Below are 24,634 nucleotides of genomic sequence, written 5' to 3'. Positions count from 1 at the left end.
TGGATGCTCAACACAGTGGGGGACGCACAGTCGCCAAGGGACTCTCTTGTCTGCGGTGTGCCTGCCAGAGGGCAAACGACTGTTGCCTGCCTACAAAACCGGGCAAACAGCGAGAGGTATTTCTGTCATTTCTACGGAACACGCAAGGGAAACAGCCTGGAACGGGAGAAAAAGGTAGAGCATCAACACAGACCTGTAAGTTGTTCTGGGGCTGGCTGCACTCTCACAGGAGGGAGACACTGTTACATCCGACCTCCAAACAAGTTTAGGATCTAACCACCAGCTTCTAGTTCAAGGCCCGTGCAGCATCCGACTTGGGACTGCAATCATGCTTGGAGTGGACACCACCCTCCCCAAATGGCCGCCGGTGTGGGTGGCCCACCCACCTTTCCATCAGGTGCCCCCAATTTCATTACAAAGGCAGGTGGGAGGGAAAACAGCAACTCGAAGTTTCAGTAATTCAATAATTTATTCCTCTAAAAAAGTGTGTAAAAGTATATAGCTCTCATCCACAAGGTATATACGAATGACATTTAAAATGGAGGCCTTTTATTATTGTTTCTTTTTATCAAAGTCTTTTAGTGTACTGTACCAGCGCTATACTGTAGTTTTTTTAAATGAACTTCACATATTTTTGTATTCTTTCAAATTGTTTGCTATATATAAAAGAAGCTCACTGCAAAATGCTTGAAGGAAAAAAGGAAACAAAAGAAATTCAGAACTTCCCAGAAATGTACAGCTTTTACATTTAAAAAAGGTTCTGAAATATACATACAAGCATGCTGGACAACCCCACCCTCCTCCCTCCCACTTCCCCTTTTTAGTTCAAACCATGGTGAGAGTTCTGATTTCTGCAGAATTTCCAAAATTAAAAATAAAAAAAAAATAAAATAACTTCTCACTCTGTAGCAAATCCAGGGCTTGTACATTTCAGATTAATTCAGTAAAAAACTCACAAGTAAAATAATGCATATTTAAGGGAAATATTATACAGACTTTTTCACACAGAAGTACATAATAAGATTTTTTAAAATCTATTGCCATTCATTTATTTTTGCACAAAAACGTATAAATATGTCACCAGCTTTTCTTAACTTAAAAAACTTAAATAAAAGACACCAGATGAAAACTACCCTTTGCTGCCTTTTTAAAAAATTTTTATAGGGTGTTTTTTTTTTTTTCCTGTTTTTTGGTTTTTTTTCTTTTTTCTTTTTCTGCTTAGAACTGGGTTTCTAGGGAAGAAAAGCCCCTGCATTAAAAACAGCCCATTTAAAAAAAAAAAAAAAATCCAAAGTTCTGATGAATTTGGGAAAAAAAGCAACCCCAAAGTGGTAAAAGATTACAAATATCTACTTTACAATTTGTCTTCTCACAAGATAATTTTATACAAGTTTACAATCTTCATCATCTTATGCTCTTCAAAAGGCCTTGAGAATTTTCCTTTCTGATTAAGAAAAAATAGCACTGCAATATTTTTAAAGTCAATTTTACACTGTACACATTAGATACAAATGGTTTGATATATCAGATTTTTTAACCTATACATTGCGAAAGTTGACCCCTCCCCCCTGCAACTGGTGGTACAGAGAACAAAATTATCCATTTACAAGTTATTTCTCTGCTTTCACATTCCCACCACACAACATTTTTTAATATAATGTTTTAAACGTTAGATTATTTCAAGAAAAATACTTTTACAAAATCATATCAATTATTATATTTCTCCTTTTTTGTTAATAACCAGGACATAGAAGTCTCTTGGAAGAACTTTAAAATCTGCATGATTCTCTCCATATCTGACAAGAGCCCAATGCCTGGCCTGGTCGGAGGCTCCCAGGAGGCCAGTCCACACCTCCCTCCCTCCTCAGACAGAAACACACAGTAACACAAGTTAGAAAAGGGTCTCAAAGACAACCCTCTGGGCCTGGAATGAGGAGTCATAAAATACTTCAGTTAGCCATTAATCCTTTAAAAAGGCATTTTAAAAAAAGTCCCACCACGAAGGCTCAACTTCAAGTACTAGTTTAATGGTTAAATTGTGATACTTCTTTGAAATAATATTCCTATGGTCCAGAAAAAATTTACCATATTTATAACTGATTTTCTAAGCAAACACTTCCGACTGTGATATGTACATGAGTCCTTTTTGATCTAATGAGAGGAGAGACCTGGCTTTCAGTAAGAATTCACTAGAAAACGTTTTTCTGTTGTAACTATAGAAAATTGATTAAGGTACTTGCCCCCACAGCTCTGGCTAAGCACGACTGTCTTTGTAAAAAAGTGTTATCCTTCATGAATGCTGGCGACGTGGCATGGCAGAACTTTTAAAACCCAGTTTGTTCTTAACAAAACCTATTGCTGGGTGGTTTTGAATATATTACGTTTTAGGCATGATCTCCCCAATTTGTTTTAACTCCTTTTCTGGCTTCTAGGACAGAGGTATGTAGTCAAAGAATCCTATGGTGGATCTGAGTTGGGTTTCAGCTACTGTACCTGGTCCTCAAGAGTAAAAAAAAATGTCACAAAAACCATACAACAAAACAACTTAAAATAAATAAACAAAATGAAGCTGTCTCCAGACCTTTTGTATCTACACACAGGTATGAAGTCAACCAAAGCACTCATGCCAATCTGGATGGGAGCACTAGGGAGAAAGAAACCCCAGTAAGAAATCGTGTACTTGAGCTGGTTCTTATTTGTAAAAAGTCCCAGATTATGGAGTTCAGGGAACCCACAGGCCATACACCAGTAACTAGAGGATTTCATCCAAGGGGCTAGGTTGCCCCATCTTTAAACAGAGGCTAAGAACACAGACTCTTGTGCAAAAGACCACTGTCTCTTCTGTTCCCCTCTTAAAAGCCAACAACTACCATTTCCCGTGGACCAGTGGCTGGGGACTGCACACACCACACACTGGCTGGAAGTCACTGCTTACAGAAGTTTCCGGGTCCACAAGAGAAGTGTCAAGGAGTCAGTGTGGTAATGAAGACCGCAGAGTAGACAAGTGCCTGCTGGAAGGCGTCACAGTGCGGGACTGTGGAGTGTGGTCTGCAGAGAAGGATGTGGGGTATCTGCAGAGTGTAGCAGGTTCCTCACACTGAGGCTGTGGGAGAAGAACTGAGCCAGAGAGAACAAGTGCTTTTCCAATTATAGTATATTCATGATGGCATTGTACAACTGAGTGAGCACCACAAAGTGGATAGGAAGGCAGGAAGTGCGGTCCTGGGTGGCCGGGTTGCACGTGAGCCAGGACAGGGCGTTGTACTGCTCCAAAACAAACCTGTCGAAGAGAATACACAGGTCAGGGGGGAACCGAGATGGAGGAGGGCTGACTCAAAGATTAGCCCAGCCCGTCGTAGGGGCATAGGCCTCAGTCTTCCCGGCCCAGTGCTGTCACCCTGCGCCTGCCTCAGGCTCCCCTCCCTGTCAGACCTACACTGTGCACTGCAGCAGCCACTGGCTAGGCAGGGCTGCTGAGAGATGAAGGGCAGGTCTCAACTGAGACGCACTGTAAGCACAGATACACAGTTCAAGGACTTCATTTGTTAAAGGGCTTGTAGCATCTTCAGAATATTTTTATACTACTTACGTGTTGAAATATTAGTTTGGATGTTACACCGAACAGATTAACTTCACCAAAAACTAACTTCAATGATTTCTTTTGACTATTTTAATATTCTCTCTAAAAAATTTTTAATTGGACACAAAGTTCACATTGTATTTTCATTAGAGAGTGTTCCACCAGAGGACTTGGAAGCCAAATTTATGTTGATCGGGTTTTTGCTTAACATGATTTCCAAATCATTTAAAAGTTAGAAAAATTAGAAAATGCATGTATATTTTTTGGTATGTGAAAAATCTATATAGCCTGCTAAAAACAGTGTAAGACAAAGCCTGCTCTGGGATGCATTTTCCAAGTGTGAAATTTATAGTCTATTCATTTTATTTATACAGCCTGCCAGGGAGGGTGAAAAGCACTGTCAGTGCAGAGTACTTTAAGCTCCGGACACTATCTCCTAACCATTCTCCCCTCTATGTGCTCTCCTCTCCACCGGAGGTGAGGCAATGGACTGCAAAGAACCACCTCACTGAGCAGGACCAACACCGCCCATCCAGCAACTACTGGGGACGGTGACTCCCTTGGGCTGAAGAGACACAGCAGCACCTTTTCCAGGGACATCACAGTTAATTAAAACACCAGGGAAAGTCCAAGAGCAAAGGAGTATCACTGAAAGCTAGATCGCTCTGTTGACTAGGCCAGAATCTACCTCAAAACATCCGATGTGGTCTTGGAGTCCAGAGGGTGGGGAACCCGCTGAGAGTTCCTGGCAGGGAGAAGTTCGTCTGTCTGTGCTACGGAGATGTGGTGATGGAGTGAAGCCTGGTGAAAGACAAAGACATTACTCTCCCAATCCAGACCCCTCAGTGCCATGCAGAGGTTGGCACCAGCTGCCTGAGCAGAGGCCCCTCAGTCCTCAGTACGGGCGGTAGATGCCTGTGAATTTCAAAGGGTTCGATAATCTCACATGTGGTCCTAACTCCATATCCAGGAGTGGAAAACAAAGCAAGCTCTGGGAAATTACTTTTCTTTTTCAATGCACTACGTTTTGTGTCTTTAATGGAAATTGTCAAACATACACAAAAATAGTGTAATAAGGTCTCATATCACTGAGCCACAACAACTGCCACTATTTGTCACTTTTTTTTTTAGTTATTTTAAAATGAACCCTAAATACTGTATCATTTTTGCTTTTTATTTTTCAGCTTTAATTGAGTTTATTGGTGCACTTTAGGGATACAGTACAGTTACACTCATTGTTGGGATCTTGTACCTCTACATGATAAATCTTGGTTCTCATTTTTTCCCCTTGTCCCTGCCCTCCCTTCACCCCCTCCTCCCCTCCCCATCTACAAACACTTTATTTCCATCTTTTCATTATCTCACATTTTTTTCTTTTCCCTTATTACCCTTCCCCTACCCATCCCACCTTCCCTACACCTTTAGCTCCTTTCTTTCCATTTCTAAATGTCAGTAATCTTATTAGGATCTTCTGTATTATCACAGATTATTCACACCAGGGAAACTATTCGGTATTTACACACATGTGCCTTATTCATTTTTGCTTTTAAATAACTCAGTAGGTATCCCTAACAGATACGGACCTTTAAAACCAGTAATAGATGCCATATGCAATAAAAATTAACAATGGTTCCTTAATATCCTTAATATTAAATCCAAGCATAATTTTCCCCAATAATCTCAAAAAAAGTAAAGTCTTCTACTATCATGAGGCAACCTGGTCTACACACTGCAAATGATTAAGTGATGTGCCTCTTCAGGACTTAATCTGCAGAAGGCCTCAGAGTCTGGATGTGGATGCCTCGTGGCTGTGAGGCACTTATTAAACACATTTCTTTCAGATTTCTCATAAATCCATGCTTGGCTCCAGAGGGCTTGATCCAGAGTCCATTTCTGGGATAGGCTGGACAAGGACACTTCATAGCTGAGGCCATGTCCTTCTAATGAGATACCTCAGAAGGCCCCTAGCATCCGCTGCCCCACTGAAATAACATGAACAATCTCCGGGTTCAGTTGCTCCTTGTGCTCATTATAAAATTCCCTATCAATTTGCTACCTAACAGCTTTAACATAGTTTATTAAATAAGTGAGAGATATAACAGGCAAAGGAGAGGCAGTATATAAATATTTCATTCTTTCCATATACCTTTCAATTAACAAGCTGATGCTCTAGCAATTTCTTTTATTTTTTTCTTTTATTTATTTGTTTATTTATTTGTTTGTTTATTTATTTTGGGTTTTTTGAGACAGGTTCTCACTATGTAGTGAGACTGACCTGGAACTCACTGTATAGCCCAGGCTGGTCTCAAACTCATAGCGATCCTCCTACCTCAACCTCCCGAGTGCTGGGATTACAGGCGCTCTAGCAATTTCAAAGGCGACCATTTGTTGTTTTTCAGTACAATTATGAATCCAAGCATTTCTTTCAATCTACTGCTTTCATCAACTCTTTTCAATGATGCTGTCCCAACCCTGGCCTGTAGGGTTACCTTTCAAGTTGACTCCAAAGTGAGCTCTCATAGAACCTTAATAATCTCAGTGCTTCCTTGCTTTTAGCGTGATAAGATTTACCAGGTACATCTTCAATATTTCTTACTTCAGACTGGCAATTAGTCATTTCTTCAAGGAACTCTGGTTCCTCTGAACAACAAATGATATTTTGGAAACACATCCCGCTGCCCGTAGAGGTATGTATTGATAAACTGCCAATGCTTATAAGCTTTGTCAGTAGACAGAGCTAAAACATAAATAAATCTAGGTCTTTCCTAATAATTTTAATTGAAAACAAAAGCTACACAGATTTTTACGTTACTTCTTTGATTTTATATTAAAGCCATAAGGAAAAACATTGTCTAAGTTTTTGGTTTTACTTTCCACTGTTTCCTTCCAAGATATAAGTAGGTGTGGGTGTGTGTGTGCACACGCGTGCATATGTGTGTCCTACAGACCACTCCATGTAATTCACATTGCACAAAATGGTTAGAAACATTTCCCATTTTGTCATAGACCCTAATACACCCCTGTTTGGATGCACCACAGTTCATGCCATCAGCTCCCCACTGATAGACATTTAGGTTTTTTCAAGTCTTACACGTGGGTTGTTTTTGTTTTTGCCAAAGTTTCTTTGGAACACATTCCAAAGTGTGGGCCCACTGTACCAGCAGGGAAAGTGCAGGGCTGCCATCCTCAGCATCCTCTCCACCCCAGGGCCTTCTCCCCAGATTGCCAACAGAGCATACTGTCAACCTCTGTGTTTCTGTCAATCAGGGGGCAAGAAATGGACTTCTGTCTAGATTCCTTCATACAAACTGCAAGCAGGGGATCGCTGTGTTTAAGCCTTAAAATCTGAATTAAAAGGCTACAAAAACTATAAAAGAAAAAGCAAGTATAAATGTAGGAAGTTTTAAAAGGAGGCATACACATGTTTATTAGGCAGAATTTAAAACATTCACTCAAAGAAAACAGAGTGCATGCTGTCAAGAAAGAGGCCTATATGTGGGAAACTTTTAGCCAACTCCTATCCTCCTCTAACGGAGCGCCGACGGCCTGCTGCGAGGGGAAGAGGACAGGCCTGTAGTTACCAGTACACTGCACCCAGATGTAGCTCCTGTGATGGCAGTGCAATGCAGGTGGAGAGAGCCCGTCCTACTGGAGCACACATCCCTCCTACATTTCATACTTTAACCCCTACATGGGTTAACATGGTTCATTTCTTTGTGATAGTATTGGGTCCCTCTCCTGAATTCTACTCCCATCTACAACTATAATTAAAATATTCTCAGAATACTACATAAATAACATGAGAGGAACAAAGAACAGAAAACGGCAATGTGACATTAACTTCTAATCAAAGTTGAATTTAGGCATAAACCACTCTGTCCTTGTAAACTTCAAATACGATGCCAAACCTACCTTTAGGAAGAGAGGGCACTGGTTCTGAGCCTGAGGACATGACGACCAAAACCACTGGGGGAGATGCTCAGCTTTGGCAGTTGACACAAAATACCCAAGGGCAAGAGGCTGCTGCTTCAGCTCCTCCGGGGCCTCTCTAGAAAGAAGACGCTCCCCCTGACTCTGGAAAACAAGGTCCCAAAAGCATGAGTGGCATTTATCACACAGCTTTAAAAATCAACGTTCATCAGTTCCCTCTGCACACTGCAGAGACTGTCCTCTTCCTAGCAGCACATCACATAAACCCCCCGCGAATGAGAAAGGTATGCAGGGCAGGTACTGTCTTTTCAGTACACACAGGCATCTGACAAGAACTACCGCTCAGCAGAAGGCACCAGCAAAGCTGACATCATCAGTCAGGTAAGAACAGATTTATCTGCTCTGGTTTCTTTTCTACAGAATGTAAAATCTGCTCCATATTATACAACAGACCAGGTTGGAAAGATGGCAGTCTCTGGCAGCTGAAGGCTCTACCACATTTGTGTGCTTTCATCATTAACCACTGAAACTACATGCGTGTATCCCTCTGTCCACCTAACCCTGGCTGGCATAACTGGGACACGCACCAGTGTCTGCAGGGCACAGCTATTACTGCTCCGCCAGCAGCATGGGAGCTGCTCATGGAAACACCCTGTCTTCATTTGAAGCATGCCCCTTAATAAGAGATTCCTGCAAGAGTCATGTCTTTCTGAACAGATGTTTTCTCATCTTTAATGCTTTTAGTTAGCTTCAAGAACCGAAAATGTGCCTTCAATACAAGCAGCAGTAAGTTATCAGTTTTTAAAAATTCTGTTTACAGGAAGAAAATGGTCTTCAATTACTACATCAAACTGTTTCAATTGTGAATGGGTTAAAAAAAAATAAAAATTTATCGCCACTTTGAACACTTTGTCCTGTTGTAACACCTTCACTGGATATCAGGGTGTTTAGTGGTTTAGAAAAGGAAAAGCTAAGGCCTCTTGGAAGTCACCTGGCTCCAGGAATTGAAGACTGAAAAAGACAGCAGCTTCTGAACAGTGATATTTCAACTGTGACATTCAATTAAAGACTTTAGGGCTTGAGGCTCCAACAAAGGGAGAAAATATAGCATGTCTCTGTTTCTTACAAACCTAATATTAAACTTCAATTACCAGTTCTTTGTTAGTGGATAAACTGAAGTACATCAGCAGGAACTAGGGGACAACTGCAATTATTTGCATTTCATAGCCAAGGTAACTGCAGCAGGCTTGTCCTCAGCCACAAGGCTAGGATGCAGCAGAGTGCAAGCTCAAAATGCCTTTACCAGATTCAGGATATGCATTCTTAGCTGCTGTGCTCCTTACCTCCAGAATTCATAGAAACCCTAAAACTATCCAGTATAAAATGTGTATTTCTGCTTCCTATCACAGCAATCTCCGATGAACAAATAATTTATCATTAATTGACAAAGACTATAAAAGAAATCGAGACATTTATATTCCTTCCTCCAGAAGGGGATAACAGGGACAGGTAGGATCACGAGGACACCCTGAGTTACCTTTCCATATTTCATCTGCTCTGTGACTAAACTAATCTTTAAATTTTCTTTCAATTATCCTTCAATGAATTCAGTGCTGGCAAAAATTTAAAAAACCACCTGATGGAAACCTAAGTCCTTTAAGTCCAACTGTGTCTAGAGAAATGAGTGTGAGCAGGGGTGCTCATACTTGTGCAGTCTAACATACTCAACACAGCTATCTTTCTACTTATCCAATTAATCTTAGAACATTTAAAATATAAAGCACAACACACTGGTACAGCATGAATCATCTAGCTGTGAAACAAAGTTAATGTGAACTATGGCAGAACCTCTTCACTTTTAATCTTTGGTTAATCTGCCTCCAAGATCACTGGGACATTTAAAGATGCAAATAGCTGAAGCTCTGGATCTTTCCTTAATACCCTTGCATTCCCCTGGACATTTCTATACAGTCAGCTTCCTGGTGGCTTTTGCCAATCCTGCAGGGTGACTACAGACAAGACCAGGACCGTGTAAGTAAAAGCCCAGACAGAAAAGTGTGTAGTAAGGGTCCCAGCAGAGAGCACAACCATTAACAACATGTCCCTCAATTAGCAGATACATGCATACTGAGTAAGTAGGACTGTTACACTAGCCTCTCAAAAGCCACTATTTTGGCAAAAAGTAAAACGCTTTTAGAAATAACTACAAAATAGCAAGCAACCAAAACTAATTTTAGCTATGGAAAAACTGCACAAAATCCTTGCACTGGGGATGGAAGCACAGTTCAGTACAGCATGTGTGAAGGCCAAGGTAAAATCCCCAGCAACGAAACGAAACAAAAGCAAGCCCTGTGTCTGTATTAGGACCATTATTCTGATAAAACTGAGCATCAGGAACAATAACACATTTCTTTGGAGTTCCTGATTTCTATACAAAAATGGAACTAGAGAGTCATTTCCCCACATTTATTTCTCTGGTACCAGGGACTCTGACCTTCAAAAATAAAAGTGAATATAGTAAAAAGATGATCATTTGTCAAGATTACTTTTCCTAAAAGGGGTGGTTGTTTGAAACAACCTGCTTCCCATTGCTCTTACCCGACTGTGCTGGAAGTGAGAGCCTACACCAATTCCAGGAGAGCCTGGGGAGGGAACTGGGGAGGAGTTGGGAGAGGAATGAAGGTTCCCAGTCATTAATATGCCAATGTCATTGTCCATATCATCTGGGAATGGAAGGTCAACAAACATATCATCTAGAAGGAGAGAAAGGGAGAAAGAAAAAGGACAAAAATTAAAACGATAATCCATAAACCCAATTTAACCAACACCATGTTTTGTGAGCCTATGACTATTAGGGACACAATACTGACTGTGAGATTTAATGAGTGTCTACTGCGTGCAAGGTGTTGCAAACTCCTCTTTCATTCTGTACTCTCTCCAGTGGTCTCCTACCACAATATCAATAAAATAAGTATTTAAGAATATAAAATAATCCCTTCACTCTGTAGAGAGTCTTCGAAGGCACATTAAAAAAAAAAAAAAGGCGAAACACCTAAAACAGCAATGTAATTATTACACAAAGGTGAAGTTGGTGCCACCCAATAACACAGGAGGCTCTGCCTATGAATCCAATCAGCATGTAAAACACTGGAGGCCAAGTGAATGCACAGTAACAGGTATGAGCTTGCCCTGAAACAGGAAGAGGCTGATTACCAAACCAGATCAAAGCACAATGCCTTCATTAAGAAATTCTCTCCTACACTGTAAAAGTAAGGTATATTCACAGCAGAAAATTTGGAAAGTATGAAAAGAAAGCCATTGACATAACCCAATCACCAAGAACATTTCTGCCATAATTCTCCCTATTTCTCATGTATTTGTAATTTTGCTGTGATCATGCTATATATAAAATTTGGTGTCTTCCTTCCCTCCCCATGTAACATGAGTAAATGTTGGCAGCTGGTAAAAATTCTTCAAAAACAGTGCAACTAGATGTATAATACTGCATGTTTTGCAGTTTAAAAATAACTATTTCTTTTAAAATGGCACAAATGAAATCCAAAGAGTAATTACATAAAGAGCTGCTCGACAGCAAACTCTGAGTCCCACAGACTAGCCAAGGAAGGTGCTATCTTCACACCGCCTCGTGCTTCCACACATTTAAAATCAGATCAGCAAATATTTATTGAAAGAAAAGCATTCATGTGCAGAATACTATCAAGCAGTTATTATTTTTGCCTTCAATGAAAAACAAAGGAAAGTTCATCTTAAAGTTTTAATCTTCTCCTCATATTTCATATGCTCACAACACTGAACATGCAGCAGCCCCACGGCTCCACATTTCCCCATTCAGGAAGGGGAGGACACTCTGACCACACAGGGACCCCCACTCACCATTGTTGGGGCTGAAGCCATCTTCATTGGGATAGTTGGCTGGAGCCACCTGGATGGTAGATGATGTCGGGAACACCAAGATGTGTGTACAAGAAGCATCTTGAGGGGTGTTCAGCTGAGATGACTGCATGTTCAGCGCAGTACTTCGGCCAAAAACAGAGCCCATTGTGACAGCATCTTTAAAAAAAAAAAAGAACTGTGTCAGTCCCCTTATGCAGTTCCAGGCTCTGAACAGCCCTGGAAGGAGTTTTTCAGATGCCTGAATGGGAGTGGTTTGCATCTCAGGCAAATATCCTGACATACACACATTTAAAACACAGAGCCTAACTGCTCACGTAACTTCAAAGAACCTGACTCAGCACAACACACTGAAGGTCACCCAAGCCTTGTTTCACAAAGGAATGAATTCTGTGACCAAGATCGTGAAAAGAATTAAGTTTGTGAACCAAGGTACCACTGTACTAAGATAAAATTGGGTCAAATCCACCGAATATTTTTTTTCATTTCTATTTCTAAAAATAAATTCATCTTCTTTTCTCCTGCGGTTGCTTACAATTTATAAAGTACTATACTCCCAAATGGTTAACAATCCTATAAAAATACTACCATTCAGCTAGGCATGGTGCACACACCTACAAGATCAGCAACCCGGGAGGCTGAGACAAGGAAGATCACAAGTTCAAGTCCAACCCAGGCAACTTAGTGAAACCTTGTCTCAAAGTAAAAGAAGAGTTGGGATGCAGCCTTGTGAAGTCCCTGGGTTCAAATTCCAGAACTGCAAACCAAACCAAACCAAACATACATATTTAGCTAACATTTACTGAATACCTACAACCTCCCTCCCAGTTTTTTAGCTGAGCTCTATTCGTGGCATCTCACTCAATCATTGTCAGCTCAAAGTACCAACTAATACCCCACTTTTTAGAGGAGGGCAGAAGCATAAGCAGTTACGAATCTATCCAGGTGATGTAGGTAACAGGGGAACCTATGGTCTACGGGGCAGGCCAGGAGAGAATATCCATCTTGTCGGGCGGATGAACTGTGACCCCACTCTCACACTACAACTCTGACGGCTTTTAACAAGGACTGGGGGACAGCCTCTTCCACTGGACCAAAACAGTGCTATATCTGGATGCAGAGAACAGATTATGAAGTATAAAATTGCTTAGTTAGAAAATTATAAAACAGACTAGTTGCTGCTCTTCAAAAAATAGCCAGGTGTTCTAAAAATTTTGTGTTCAGGTGTTTTGCTTTTGTTTTTGTACCGGAGATCAAGCTCAGGCCCTGCAAGGCAAGTGGCAGAACCACTGAGCCAAATCCATGGCCCCCAGATGTCTTAACTATACACAACTGGCACTTGCAGTGACTAGAGCTTATGTGTACCAGGCGCTGCGCTTTCCTCTGTGTCTTGCCAATCACCCTCAGCCCTATCAGAGACCTTAAATACCTTTGGAGACAGCTTAGAGATTCAGTCAAATATCTGTCTTCAAAAGGATATTCAAATAAGCATCACACTGACATCTAGGTTTTTGGAGGACGCTCTCCATATGATAATGACAAACTTGGGCAGGCCACAGCCAGCAGCCAGGGCTCTAGAGTTCTGACTCCTATTCAGAACTTCATCTCTCCCCAAGCTGTGGTCAATAAAGCCAATAAAATAACAAACCACTCCCCTTGGAAGAGATCAAATGGCTTCCATTTTCAAATTCAAAGTACAATCTTCTCTCATGTATATGTAATAATAATGATCTACTCTACACTTGCCTGTGGATTTATGCCTGAATGTACTGAGTGGACAGAAGATCTAATTATGGAACTGACAAGAGGAGATTTACCTGGCATCACTACAAAGGATCCCTGGGGCTCCATGGCAACCAGGCAGGCACTGAGGATAGAAGGAGAGTCTGCAGCAGAGATTCCACACATCCGGCACACATCCTTGAGCTGTTTGCTGATTGTCTGTAGTGAACATTCTCCAAGGAGGATACTCCAATCTGAAGTCAAATATCACAGTCATTCATAGGCTTAAGAAATTCATTCTGATGTGAGGTCTGAGCTTTTTGCCAGTTTTGCTTGGTAATTGAATTTCCATGTCTGGACTCTAAAGGGAATATGGCTTTCCATATTCTCTTCCATATTCAGTTCTCCTCCTTACTGCGAAGAAAATGTTACTGGACTTCTATTGTACTTCATTAACACAAAAACTCAAGTCTACGATTCTGCAGGCTGAAGTTGTGTGTGGAATGACATTTGAGAGGGCTGCGCAGAGATTCGGGCACTTCTACTACCTTCAGATGCTGGCTGTTCTAGCCCTTCTCCCCCTGGTCTCATTCTTTCACTGCTCCACCAACATCTTTTCTTTAAATGACAGCACAGTTGGGGAATCTCAGTTCTGTTTACTGCTGTAGGCTGGTTATTTCCATGAAAGGCAAGCGGCAGCAGAATGAAGGAGCCTTTCTTAGAATGTCCTTGAGCTCATAAACGGGAATGAGCGAAGTTCTCTGAATTACTCCATACTGATATGTGGCATTTGTTTACTGCCTTCAAATGAAAGCATTATGTCTAATCAAAAAACTGTTGAGGGCATGTTTACTCTGGGGAGTGAAAAGGACTAGGTTCTCTCCCTGACCTTCCCAACAACCTAAAGGTATGCACTACTCCTGAGCAGTGAACTGCTGTCACAACACAGCCCACCGATCAAATATCACTCTACTGCAGGCTTTTCTACTGCCACATATTTTTTTTTTTCAAACTAGTTGTTTGTCTCCTTCAAGAGCAAGTGAACGGAAAAATGTTTTCATATTCCTAATGAACCTCAAGCTGAAGTGTGTGAAATAAAAGTGGCCAGACACATTAAAAGAGCTGTTTTAAAGCTGCAGAAAATCAGAGATGTGAGTTCTGTATTTCAAACTAAACACGAAGGTAAAAGCAGTGTATTTCATCATACGGACTCCAGGAAGAAAGAACAGAAATTCACAAAACTGACTGAAGTCTATGGCACCTATCTGACACTGACCTACAGAAATTCAACGTGGCACAGACTTCAAGTTCCCAAGGGGAAGAGTAGTAGATCAGTAAACAGATTTCTTGTACTCATCTTTTTTTCCCTGAAAGCACATTTTTTCTCAGTCTTTCGCTGGACTGCTCTAGTCACCCTTACACTCCTCTCTTCTAAGAGATAAGGAAGAAGAAGGACCCCTCCTAACAATCATACAAGAGAAGGAGATGGCTTTAATCATCTTCCAAAACACTAAGAGACTAGACTGCTAGACTACATTTTATCCCTACTTCTTTTCTATTATGTTCTAACCTTCCCCAAGGGTTAAGAATAGCTCAAAGCCTTGAAGAAATAAGATTGACTAAAAAGCAGACTAGGGAGGAAGATAGGGAATTTGTCAGAAATGAAATGATGAATCCTCTAATGTATTAACCTCAAGGCTATTGATATAAGATTCATTATAAGTATGATATTCTTCTAAAAAATGAAAAGGGTCATGACTTCTATTGGTCTACAGCATCAAGTATTACTAAAAACAACACTTTCTACACAACAGATGCTTTGGAAAATGTATTTAATACATATTAGGTGGTATCTGCATACACTAAGTAAAACGAGACACAGACCTGGCGTACACTAAAGGAAGTGAGTTGTACTCAGGCACCACCTACAATGTGAGCTCTATCTGTACCAGCGGTTTTCTATCAGAGATTTCACAAATAGCTAATATTAATGTCCTATAAAGAAATCATTAACACACTAACATGGGAGCTGACAGAGTGGGAAAAAATTTGCTCTCTGGCCCTTGACAAAGAAATTCTGCTGATTTTAATGTATGTGGAATGTAGGAAACAACCAAGCTAATTTGTGATTAAACCTTGCTTTTGTGCAGATTTAGAAAAAAAACTTCTTCCGTGTACATGCACATATTTAATGTCTTCTAAGTATGTCATTAATTAATAAGGCTTTAAAAATTAATCTAGGTCTGTTCATATTGCTCATATAAAACTGCGAAGGGAGCTGCACTAGGACACTGCGTGAGCTGAGCTTGGTGCCAGGGAGGGCAGCTGCTGTGGCCACTTGGGTTCTGCCCAGTTACTGTTAGTGCTTCTTGCCTCGCTGCTCTGTTTAGGATAAGGAACATAAGCAGTGGTAGATATATGTGGGCCCACACCTAAAACATCTGCTTAACTTTCGGGATGAAAGGTGCCAGGCACCGGCCTTGTGAATAAAGACGGCTCCTGTTTGCCACCATCTGTTCTTGTGGAACAGGAATTTCTTGCCATAGTGCTACCAATACAAACCAAGGAAATTCAAACCTCATCACCAGCAACACCAAACAATTAAACTAAAGGCTGTTTTTACATATGATTTCAAGGATCATCTATAATATTTGATATAACATTTTTATCTTAAAGCTATTTTTTATTTAAGATTTTACTTAGATACATGGTTTTATTATTAAATAAAGAAAAACATCTTTGGTCTATCTTGTATATATAATAAACAATCAGAAAATATAATGATTTAGTCTTAACGCCAATTCTAGAACTTTCCCTCTTTGGCCAGTTACTGACATCTACTCAGCCCTTTCCTGTTTCTTATAGAGGCTGCTTCTAGAATCTCTCACCTTTAAGTTCCCCGTGGCCAAGACGCCCAAGTCGCCCAATTACAACTCTCCAGGGTAGAGATGTCATCTGAACAATCCCTATACACCATTCCCATAACTTCTGCAGTCCAATCTTACGTGGAGATACTTTACTCCTCCGTGACCTAACAGAAAAGAAACAGGGAGGGGGGATCCCTAAATAAATCAAAACTTCCACTCAGTAAGAAAAACACACAAAGTTCCAGAAAACATACTCATACTGTCCTCCCCAGTGTACTGATAATCAGAAAGACTCATGTCTGAGGAAAGGCACAGCATCAATCTACATACATCTCCAGCACAAGGCCTCTCACCTGTTTGGTAAAGCAATATTTACAATGCAGGTCTCCAACAATTCCCCATGGAGGTCAGTGCAGGAAGCCAAGAGCCAGCGCTGGTCATGAGACAGACAGTAGCCCACGAAGAGCACATTATATTTCTGGCTTGCCTCTCCAAAGGTCTCTCCCAGCTCTGTCTGCTTGTCTTTGATTGGGGCCAATATGAAGGGAGGGGAGTAAAGCTGGATTGGGCTGGGCCGCTGAAATCAAAATCAAAACCAACACGAAGTCATTCAATTTAATGTTTACAACAAAACCAGGAAGAACACCCAGGGGAACAGTGACAGTCGGCTGCATCTCATTCTCTTCTCGCTCCAGTACTAAGTATGGAAATAGTAATAATAACACAATCTACGTAAACATTGCTTAAGTGACATAAGCTAGGATAAACTGCAACAACCAAAATGTGGGAACAACCCAAATATCCACGGTGTAGATAAGTTCCTTAAACACTACACTAAATGAAAGAAGCCAGACACAAAAGATCACATATTTTATGATTTCATTTACATGAAATGTTCAGAAAAAGAGAACTCCAGAGAGATGAGCTAGAGGAAGGGACAAAGAGTGATTTCTACTAGTCAGAGCTTCCTTCAGAGCTGATGAGAATCTCCTAAAATTAGACACAAGTTATGGTTATACAACTCTGTCAATATATTCAAACCACTGAACTCTAAATTTTTGTTCTTGTTGTTTTGGCTTTTTTTATCCCGGGGATCTAACTCAGGACCACTGAACTAAATCCTGGGCCATGAACTGGGAAATTTTAAAAAAGGTGAATTTTACTATAGGTGAATTGTATCTCAATACAGCTATTCTGAAGAGAAAAAAAAAAAGGGAGGGCCCAAGTGAAGTTACTTGAAAATTTTATGTTTTAAAAAAAAAAAGGTTAAAGGTCAAATAATTAGATGCAACAGCTTATGATTTATTAGGTAAAATATGATTTCCAAACTATGCTTTCAAATATTATCCATATTTGGATTTTAATTGATAAACAGTAATTATGTATACTTATCATATACAATGTGATATTCTCACACTGTATACAATGTGTAACAATCAGGCCAGAGTAACTGGTACAAACCACCTCAAACACTCATCATTTCTTTATGTTAAGAATATTCAAAACTCTGCTTTTCTAGTACTAGTTTTTGAGATGCCAAATATTCCATGAAAAAGAGTGATACTAGCAATAACAGGTTACCGCAACAGCTTGTATGACAAATAGTAAAAAAAGCACATTCTTTTATGATGCTGTGCTTGCATGAGACTGTGCCACTCCAGAGAATTAGAATTCTGCGGAGCAGGGGCCTGGCTGTCTTGTTCCCCACTGTGTCCTCAGCCCTGAATACAGTGCCTGGCACAGACGCTGAACAAAAGCACAATGTTCCAGCTGCACACAGAAGCAGAGGCTGTACTGACCAACTAACGAGGACCTTCACACACACAAAAATTTATACCTCTCAGCAAATACTTTTAACATCTGGTTTGTTTTTAATAAAGTAAAATGAATTATTTCTCTCTCATGTTCCAAGTAACAGGGGGGAAACCCCTATTACTTAAAGTCTTTTTCCATTTATTTTAATCTAAGCTGCACTGTCACGCATGAGTTCCTGATGGTGTCCTGTTAGTATGTTACAACCTTTTAACATGCTATGTGATGTTCCAGATACCCGCAGAGTAGTCAGCCTTTAATTTACAGTAGGAAATGTATATTAGTTATCACTCTTGCCAAAACGACAAGAAATGATTACATTTGAATTTCAGAATAACCACAAGCAGGTGAACAACTGAATAAGCGTATATTTACAAAGAAAAACAATAAATCAAAATTTCAGGAGCCAAGGAAACAGAAATGTTTATTTTTTAAATTTAAAAAAAAAGCTAATAGAATACAGGAATTGCTCACATAAGTGAAAAACTCAAAAGAGTTTAAACTAAAAATGTCCAAACTATAAAATATTTAAACACCAGAGTGAGTGTGGGACATCAGGTGAGCAGCTTTCTCCTTGGGACCAGGCTGAACCAAGTTACATACAGCAAACACAGTACTAACTATATGCACAATTTTTCAATTCCAATCTTTTATTTATAAAAGGCTAAGGATTTCATGTAGTTTTCCAGAAACACTTACATAACCAACGAAAATCTGCAGTAGCTGGTGCTTTCAAGAAGCTCTCTTACAGTAAAGAGGTATTTGCTGGCTTTTAAATGACAATCTGTCACACAATAAAGTCGTGAAAACTGGTTTGATAAGGCTCTGAAAATTCCAAACAGCGTCCTGTACAGCTAGCTATCAAGTGGAAGTGATTAGAAAAATAAGAACATAAAACTTTTTTGTAAGACGTGACTTGGGTGTGGTATTTTAAAATTCCTTTTGAGGCATAATAGTTATGGGAAGAAGGTCCAAGGAGACAGAGGGAAAAACCATTCACTTGTACACAACAGCTTGAAGATCAGGGGTAAGAAAGCCAGCTCCTGGGGCAAGGGAGAACGTGCATGGGAAAGCAAGGTCTCTTGCACAGTAAGCACACAAACCAGGGCTCTCTGAAGATACAAATCAAGGCGGGGAAGGCATAGAGACTGTAATTTAAGACACAGATTAGCTAGAGAAACAAAGAACAAAATAAATTCAGGAAATTTGAGCACTAACAAGAAAGTGATAAATACACTACTGCTTTGGATGATACATGGAAAAAAAAAGGAAGAAAGAAAGCATGTGCTTGCCTATTCTCAAAAATATTATAAAAAAAATTATAAAAGTTTAGAGAAGTATCTCCTCTATTTTAATTTAAGGATTAACGACAGCTAGCAATGCTTATGTAAAAGAGAGAAGATCAATCAACCTCTAACATTTTAGTATAAAAGCACTCTTTTCACAAGTGTTTCCCCTTCGGTACTCACCTCTGGATTCTTGAGGGTCATTTCAATGCTGGCTGCAGGCCCAAATCCTGTGAGGGATTTAATGTGGATCTGTGTAGGCAAAGGTCGCCTGCACTGGCAGTACACTGAAAATGCCATGGACTTCAAGTATTGAATGTAGAAAACTTGTTCATCCTTCATTGTCTGCAGCATGTACTGGCAAGGCACAATCTACAAACACACACACAAAAACAAACCTAAGCCAGGTGTGATTGCACACACCTGTGATCCTAGTACTAGGAGACTGAGGCAAGTTAGTACAATTCTGTCCCCAAATTTTAAAAAATTTTTAAAAAGGATGAGGATACCATTCAGTGTGAAAGGTCTGGGTTCAATCCCTAATACTGCAAACAGCAACAACAAACAAACAAAAAACCTACAAACTAAGATCTAATGAGCATACAAGACAGCTAGAAAATGAGATGTTACAAATTACTACTTGACAAATGCGTAGGGAATCTTCGCTTTAAAATGTGTAAATACTAAACAATATTTAATTAAAGCCTAATTCCTTGCAGTAACATAAAAGTCCTATGTCACAAATATACAACTAAAATTTAAGAGGTACCATTATGTTGGTCAAGTTACACTTTTACTCAGCAATTATCCTGTTTCGATTTTAGGTGCAAGTTCTCAATTTACTGTTGAGATGGCCCCTAAATTTTAAAACTTGCATGTTAACATATTCCTCACTTGTATAATGCATGTAGACTATGCATTTCTATAACCATTAGGGATATAGACATAAAAACAATGAAAATCTATCAAATAATCTATCCTAATTAATTTCAATTTTTTAACTCTACAAGATAGCCCTCATTAAAGCAATAATAAAGCTGGGTACAGTGGCACATGCCATGCCTATAATCCAGTTCTTGGGAGGCAGAGGCAAGAAGATACTAAATTCAAGCCCAACCTGGGCAACTTACTGACATCCTGTCTCAAAATAAAAAACAAAGGTCGGGGGGCTGCAGGGTGTAGCACAGTGTTGCCTGGGTTTAATCCCAGTGCCACAATCAATCAATCAAGTGACAAACAAAACCAAGAGACCCAAAGTATCATTTTTTTTAACCTATATAAAATATTTCTGTCTAAAGTTACCAAAAGCATGATGAAGAAAGGCATGGTCTTTCACTGCTAAAATGAAAGCAAGTATAATAACCTTTTTGGAAAGGAACTGGTAATATTGATCAGTATGTAAAAAAAAAAAAAAAAAAAAACTTGAAATGTAAAAGAGGTTACATATAAACATTTGCTATGCCTTTATTTACTATAGTAAAAAAATAGAGAGAAATTAAGTATCTAAGTAAATATAGAAAATATGTACTCATTAAAATGTTACTTGTGAGAATTTCAAGTAATATGAAAAAAACATTTGAGTATTAACTAGAAAAAGACTAAAACTTCTACTAAAAGTATAATCTTGACCATGAAAAATTGCAAAAACAAAGGTTAGCAACATACCAAAATAATAATGATTCAACCTGAAAGGTAGAATTGTATTTTTTTTTTATACTCTCATGTACTTCCAAGATTTAAAAATTCATTAAAACTGTATTCACTTTTATAAAAACAACAAATGCAAAGAAAAAACTTGTGAACAGTAACCTGGAGAATGAAAGAATTTCTCATATGCTCAGGTAAATTATCCAGCATTTCTGTATAGCAGCGCATCAAGCTCAATAGCCAAAAGTTTCCAGAAGTGGAGTCTTCCTCTGCAGTGTAGGTGAAGGGATCCACCATGTAAATGACGACAGCTGGAGGGTAGGCTTGGCTGTCAGCAGAGTCAGGCTCCGTGGGAATTCCTATTCTCTCCCTATCTGTGACACTGGAGAGAGAGTCACTTGTGAGATTCACAAAATAAATGTAAACTATATAATCAAATCAATCTAGAGCACATGGGCTCCCTGGACAGTTACTAAAGATTAAATGTGACAACATGCATTGTATAGGCCAAATGAAGCCAGTCGGCATAGGAACTAGATGGGAAATGGCAACATAGATCGAGCATCCCTAACCCAAAAATCAGACACCATGTTCACAAAGTCTTGGATTTTGGAGTGCTCTGGATTTCGGATTTTCAAGTTAGTAATGTCCAACCTGAAAAGCCTATGCAAATATTCCAAAATTCAAAAAATCTCTAAAACAATTCCGGTCCCAAGTATTTTGGATGAAGGATACTCAAAATTTGTGTACTCTCTAATATGAGAGATCTATTTTTCAATTCCTCCTTTCTTTTCAGCAGTAATACTATACAGAGACACTACAGCAAGTTACTAGTAAGTTAATAAGATTAATAGTAAGTTTGTCAGTGATGTAGTAAGTTATAGAAGTCTCAACATTTCTAGACTGATAGCTGTCTCTTTTCATTGGAAATAAGTATAACAGCACCTTCTGGATTCGGAGACTCATGAAGTAGAGGGAAAGAAAGAGGAAGGGTTCCAGCCAAAGCCACCTCTCTGGATCAGTAAGCAACGCACCTTTCCTGCCCATCCTGTGAGGGCTGGGAGGAGCCCTGCCCAGGCTCAGTGTCTCCGCCACAGCTGATGTTCCCTTGTGTTCTATCCGTGGAACCGCCCCCAGTGCCGGGGATCTGCCCTCCAACACTACCACTGAATCCTGAAGAAGAGGTAGTGCTCATCTGGTTAATACCCGGAGCAGAAGCAGACGAGGAGACTGGTGGCACAGAGGAACTAGGTGCAGAAGTACTTGCTGCAGGGTTTGCTGAACTACCATTGGAGGTGGGATTAAATGCACTGCCAGCTTGCGGAGCTGCTGATCCTGAATTTGAAGCTAAAGGCCCGGCATTCCCAGATGTAGCTTGTCCCTGTGCTGCTGCTGGTGGGGTCTGGTATTTAGGTGGTATCAACAGGCTGCTGTCGAGCTGCAGAGTGGCTAAATAAGGTGCTGAAAGAGTATATGCAGAGAGTTGACTTTAGTGATGAAAGTCAACTTTCATCACTGAAAGTGATGTCAGGCTGAATCAAAAATTCAGAATGCTCACTTTTCAGTGTCAGGCAGAATAAAAAATTTAGAATGTTCACTTTTCAAAAAAATTATGCTGTCATGGATGTAATACTGATTATGACACATATGCTAAATACTACTGCTATACTTGAACATATGCTTATATACTTTGCAAACACAGCAATGCACATGAAGTAACTTACAAATTCTACATAAGAGTTTGAGAGGAAATAAAAAATTAATCACTTGTCAGACTGATTCCACATGCCTTCGGTGAAAAGAAGCCATCCTTACATTCCATAGCCTTCATGGTGCATTATGCTCCTATGTTGCATAAGGCTTATAAAAAAGCTCCAAAGGCTCTCTTAAAAACATGGGTTAAATTTAAGCAGTTAATACCAAGTCATGCTACTAAGTTTTCAAAATGTGGTGTAGATATGACTTCTTTAAGCAACTTTAAATAGTTTTTAAAGAATACATGTCCACACAAAAATTAGTACTATTTAACTACCTGTAACACAAAATCTGAACCTAACTAGGTACAGGAATGGAATGCTAGCGTTACTTAAGACAAAAGAATTACGTTGCATCATAAAGGAAAGGAAAGGATTTATCATTTTACTTCTCAATTTCCACTTTGACAAATAAATTCTCACTTACCTAGGTGATGGCGGCAAACTTGCGCATAAAGTTTGAGTCTGGAATGATTGTCATTCTCCTCACTGCTCCAAGGCTGGTTAAACCACTCACTCACAAGCTCATCTGTTAGTTTCTGTGCCACGGTCTTTCCCACGCGCATGATCCCATCACGTAGCACTTTGCAGATGGGCTTGTGCTGCCCAAGCCTACACATCTGATACCACAAACAAGATGGTTATTTACAACAGGAGCCATTCACTCAGTAATTATGACTAGCAAGGGAGATTCTTTACCATGAACATATGCAAGCACTTCTCTTTTTCCTTGCAGATTACCACATGCAATGAAACCAATGTTATACACCAGTCCTCTGGTAATTACACCCTGGACCTGCTACTTGTCTCTTCAAAATCAGGACTAGGTTCTCTTTACAGTTTCTTCAGCCAAGCCAATTTCTCCTGCACAAGAGATTGCTGAGCACTACCTGACTACTAATGGGAAAATGAAGAATTGAGATTCCTTACTACTAAGGCTGACTGAGACATATGTACACTAAAACCTCTTAAGTAATCCTTACTCATAATGTTTTCCCATGAGATAACATTAAAATTTTATGGGCCATCTGTTACACTGTTACAGACATTCGGAGATCACCCACAGCAAAGGCCACTGAAGCAGTAAGCATCCTGGATCACTTTTTAAAAGTAAACACTTGTTTTAAAAGACAATGAGATTTGCTGTTAATGCCCAGGATACTCAGCGGGTGCTCATGGCAGAGAATTGACATAATATACCTACAGAAAATAAACTACCTGTTTACTAGCAGCATACCCACATTGATATCCCCACAAAACTCTCCAATGTATAATCTTCATAAGCAAGTATGAATTACTGGCTAATAAGAAGCCCCTGTAAGTTCACTAAGCAAAGAATGCCTTGCACCACCTCTCAACAAAGCTAGAACCCTTTACATTTTGTACCTATATAAAGGCTTCACTGAATAGCATGGCTGGGTTTAAAACTGCTTGGACAAGCTGCGACCAGTTAACTATAATTATCTGGTTGTATGTGTCCATGAGTTACTCAGAAATTACTGTATTCAAGGGTTTCTTTCAGTGGCTTAACAGATACCACTACAGACATGCGAGCCATCTCTTCATTTCTGAAGAGGCCACTCCTGAGTTTCCCCTTCCCACATGTGCGCATCTATTTACAGACAGTGAAGGCTCAGTTTTGGAGTATATTTCAATTCAGCTGGCAATCCTATTTCATAAACACTTTTGTAATGTTCATCATATGCCAGTCATAGGTTGAAACACTCCAAGAAATAATTTCATTTAATCTTGCCAAGCATGAGGACAACAGAATTACAAGGTGCAAAGAACTTAGTGCATATGTACTTCAGCAGAATAAATGTGGCACTCTCTGAAGAAACATTTAACTTTTACTTTATTTTTCATTTTTTGAGACAAGGTCTCTACACAGTTTAAGCTGGTCTTGAATTCACTATGTAGCCCAGCTGGTCTCAAACTTGCAGTAAAATCCTCCTGCCTCAGCCTCCCTAGTGCTGGGATAGCTGGCTTGGGCCATCATGCCTGGCTAGACATAACTTTTAAAAAGTAATAGGAATTAGGCCAGGGATTTAGCTCAGTGGTTCCACCGCCTGACTTGCAAGCACAAGGACATGAGTTCAGTCCCCAATACCAAAAAAAAAAAAA

General features: G+C 39.8%; 1 protein-coding gene across 2 annotated transcripts in view; it reads right to left on the bottom strand.

The window, feature by feature from the left end:
* Positions 1 to 481: 481 nt before the first annotated feature.
* Med13l (mediator complex subunit 13L) overlaps positions 482 to 24,634 on the bottom strand; it is a 274,207-nt gene continuing 250,054 nt past the window's right edge. For both annotated transcript variants that reach the window (XM_010604106.2, XM_010604108.2), the window contains exons 20-31: positions 22,938 to 23,130; positions 21,791 to 22,217; positions 20,919 to 21,138; positions 19,293 to 19,481; positions 16,365 to 16,588; positions 16,033 to 16,175; positions 13,240 to 13,398; positions 11,405 to 11,581; positions 10,109 to 10,263; positions 7,493 to 7,654; positions 4,269 to 4,381; positions 482 to 3,280 (exon numbers count right to left, since the gene is read on the bottom strand). In XM_010604106.2, coding sequence (XP_010602408.1) covers positions 3,148 to 3,280; positions 4,269 to 4,381; positions 7,493 to 7,654; positions 10,109 to 10,263; positions 11,405 to 11,581; positions 13,240 to 13,398; positions 16,033 to 16,175; positions 16,365 to 16,588; positions 19,293 to 19,481; positions 20,919 to 21,138; positions 21,791 to 22,217; positions 22,938 to 23,130 — 2,295 coding nt within the window. In that variant the 3' untranslated portion in view covers positions 482 to 3,147. The remainder of the gene's footprint in view (positions 3,281 to 4,268; positions 4,382 to 7,492; positions 7,655 to 10,108; positions 10,264 to 11,404; positions 11,582 to 13,239; positions 13,399 to 16,032; positions 16,176 to 16,364; positions 16,589 to 19,292; positions 19,482 to 20,918; positions 21,139 to 21,790; positions 22,218 to 22,937; positions 23,131 to 24,634) is intronic.

The sequence above is a fragment of the Fukomys damarensis genome, unplaced genomic scaffold (genome assembly GCF_012274545.1).
Source record: "Fukomys damarensis isolate Sample0158 unplaced genomic scaffold, DMR_v1.0_HiC HiC_scaffold_12, whole genome shotgun sequence".
NCBI classification, from domain to species: Eukaryota; Metazoa; Chordata; class Mammalia; order Rodentia; family Bathyergidae; genus Fukomys; species Fukomys damarensis.
The sequence above is the reverse complement of the archived record's forward strand: the minus strand, read 5'-3'. Positions and strand labels throughout refer to the sequence as shown.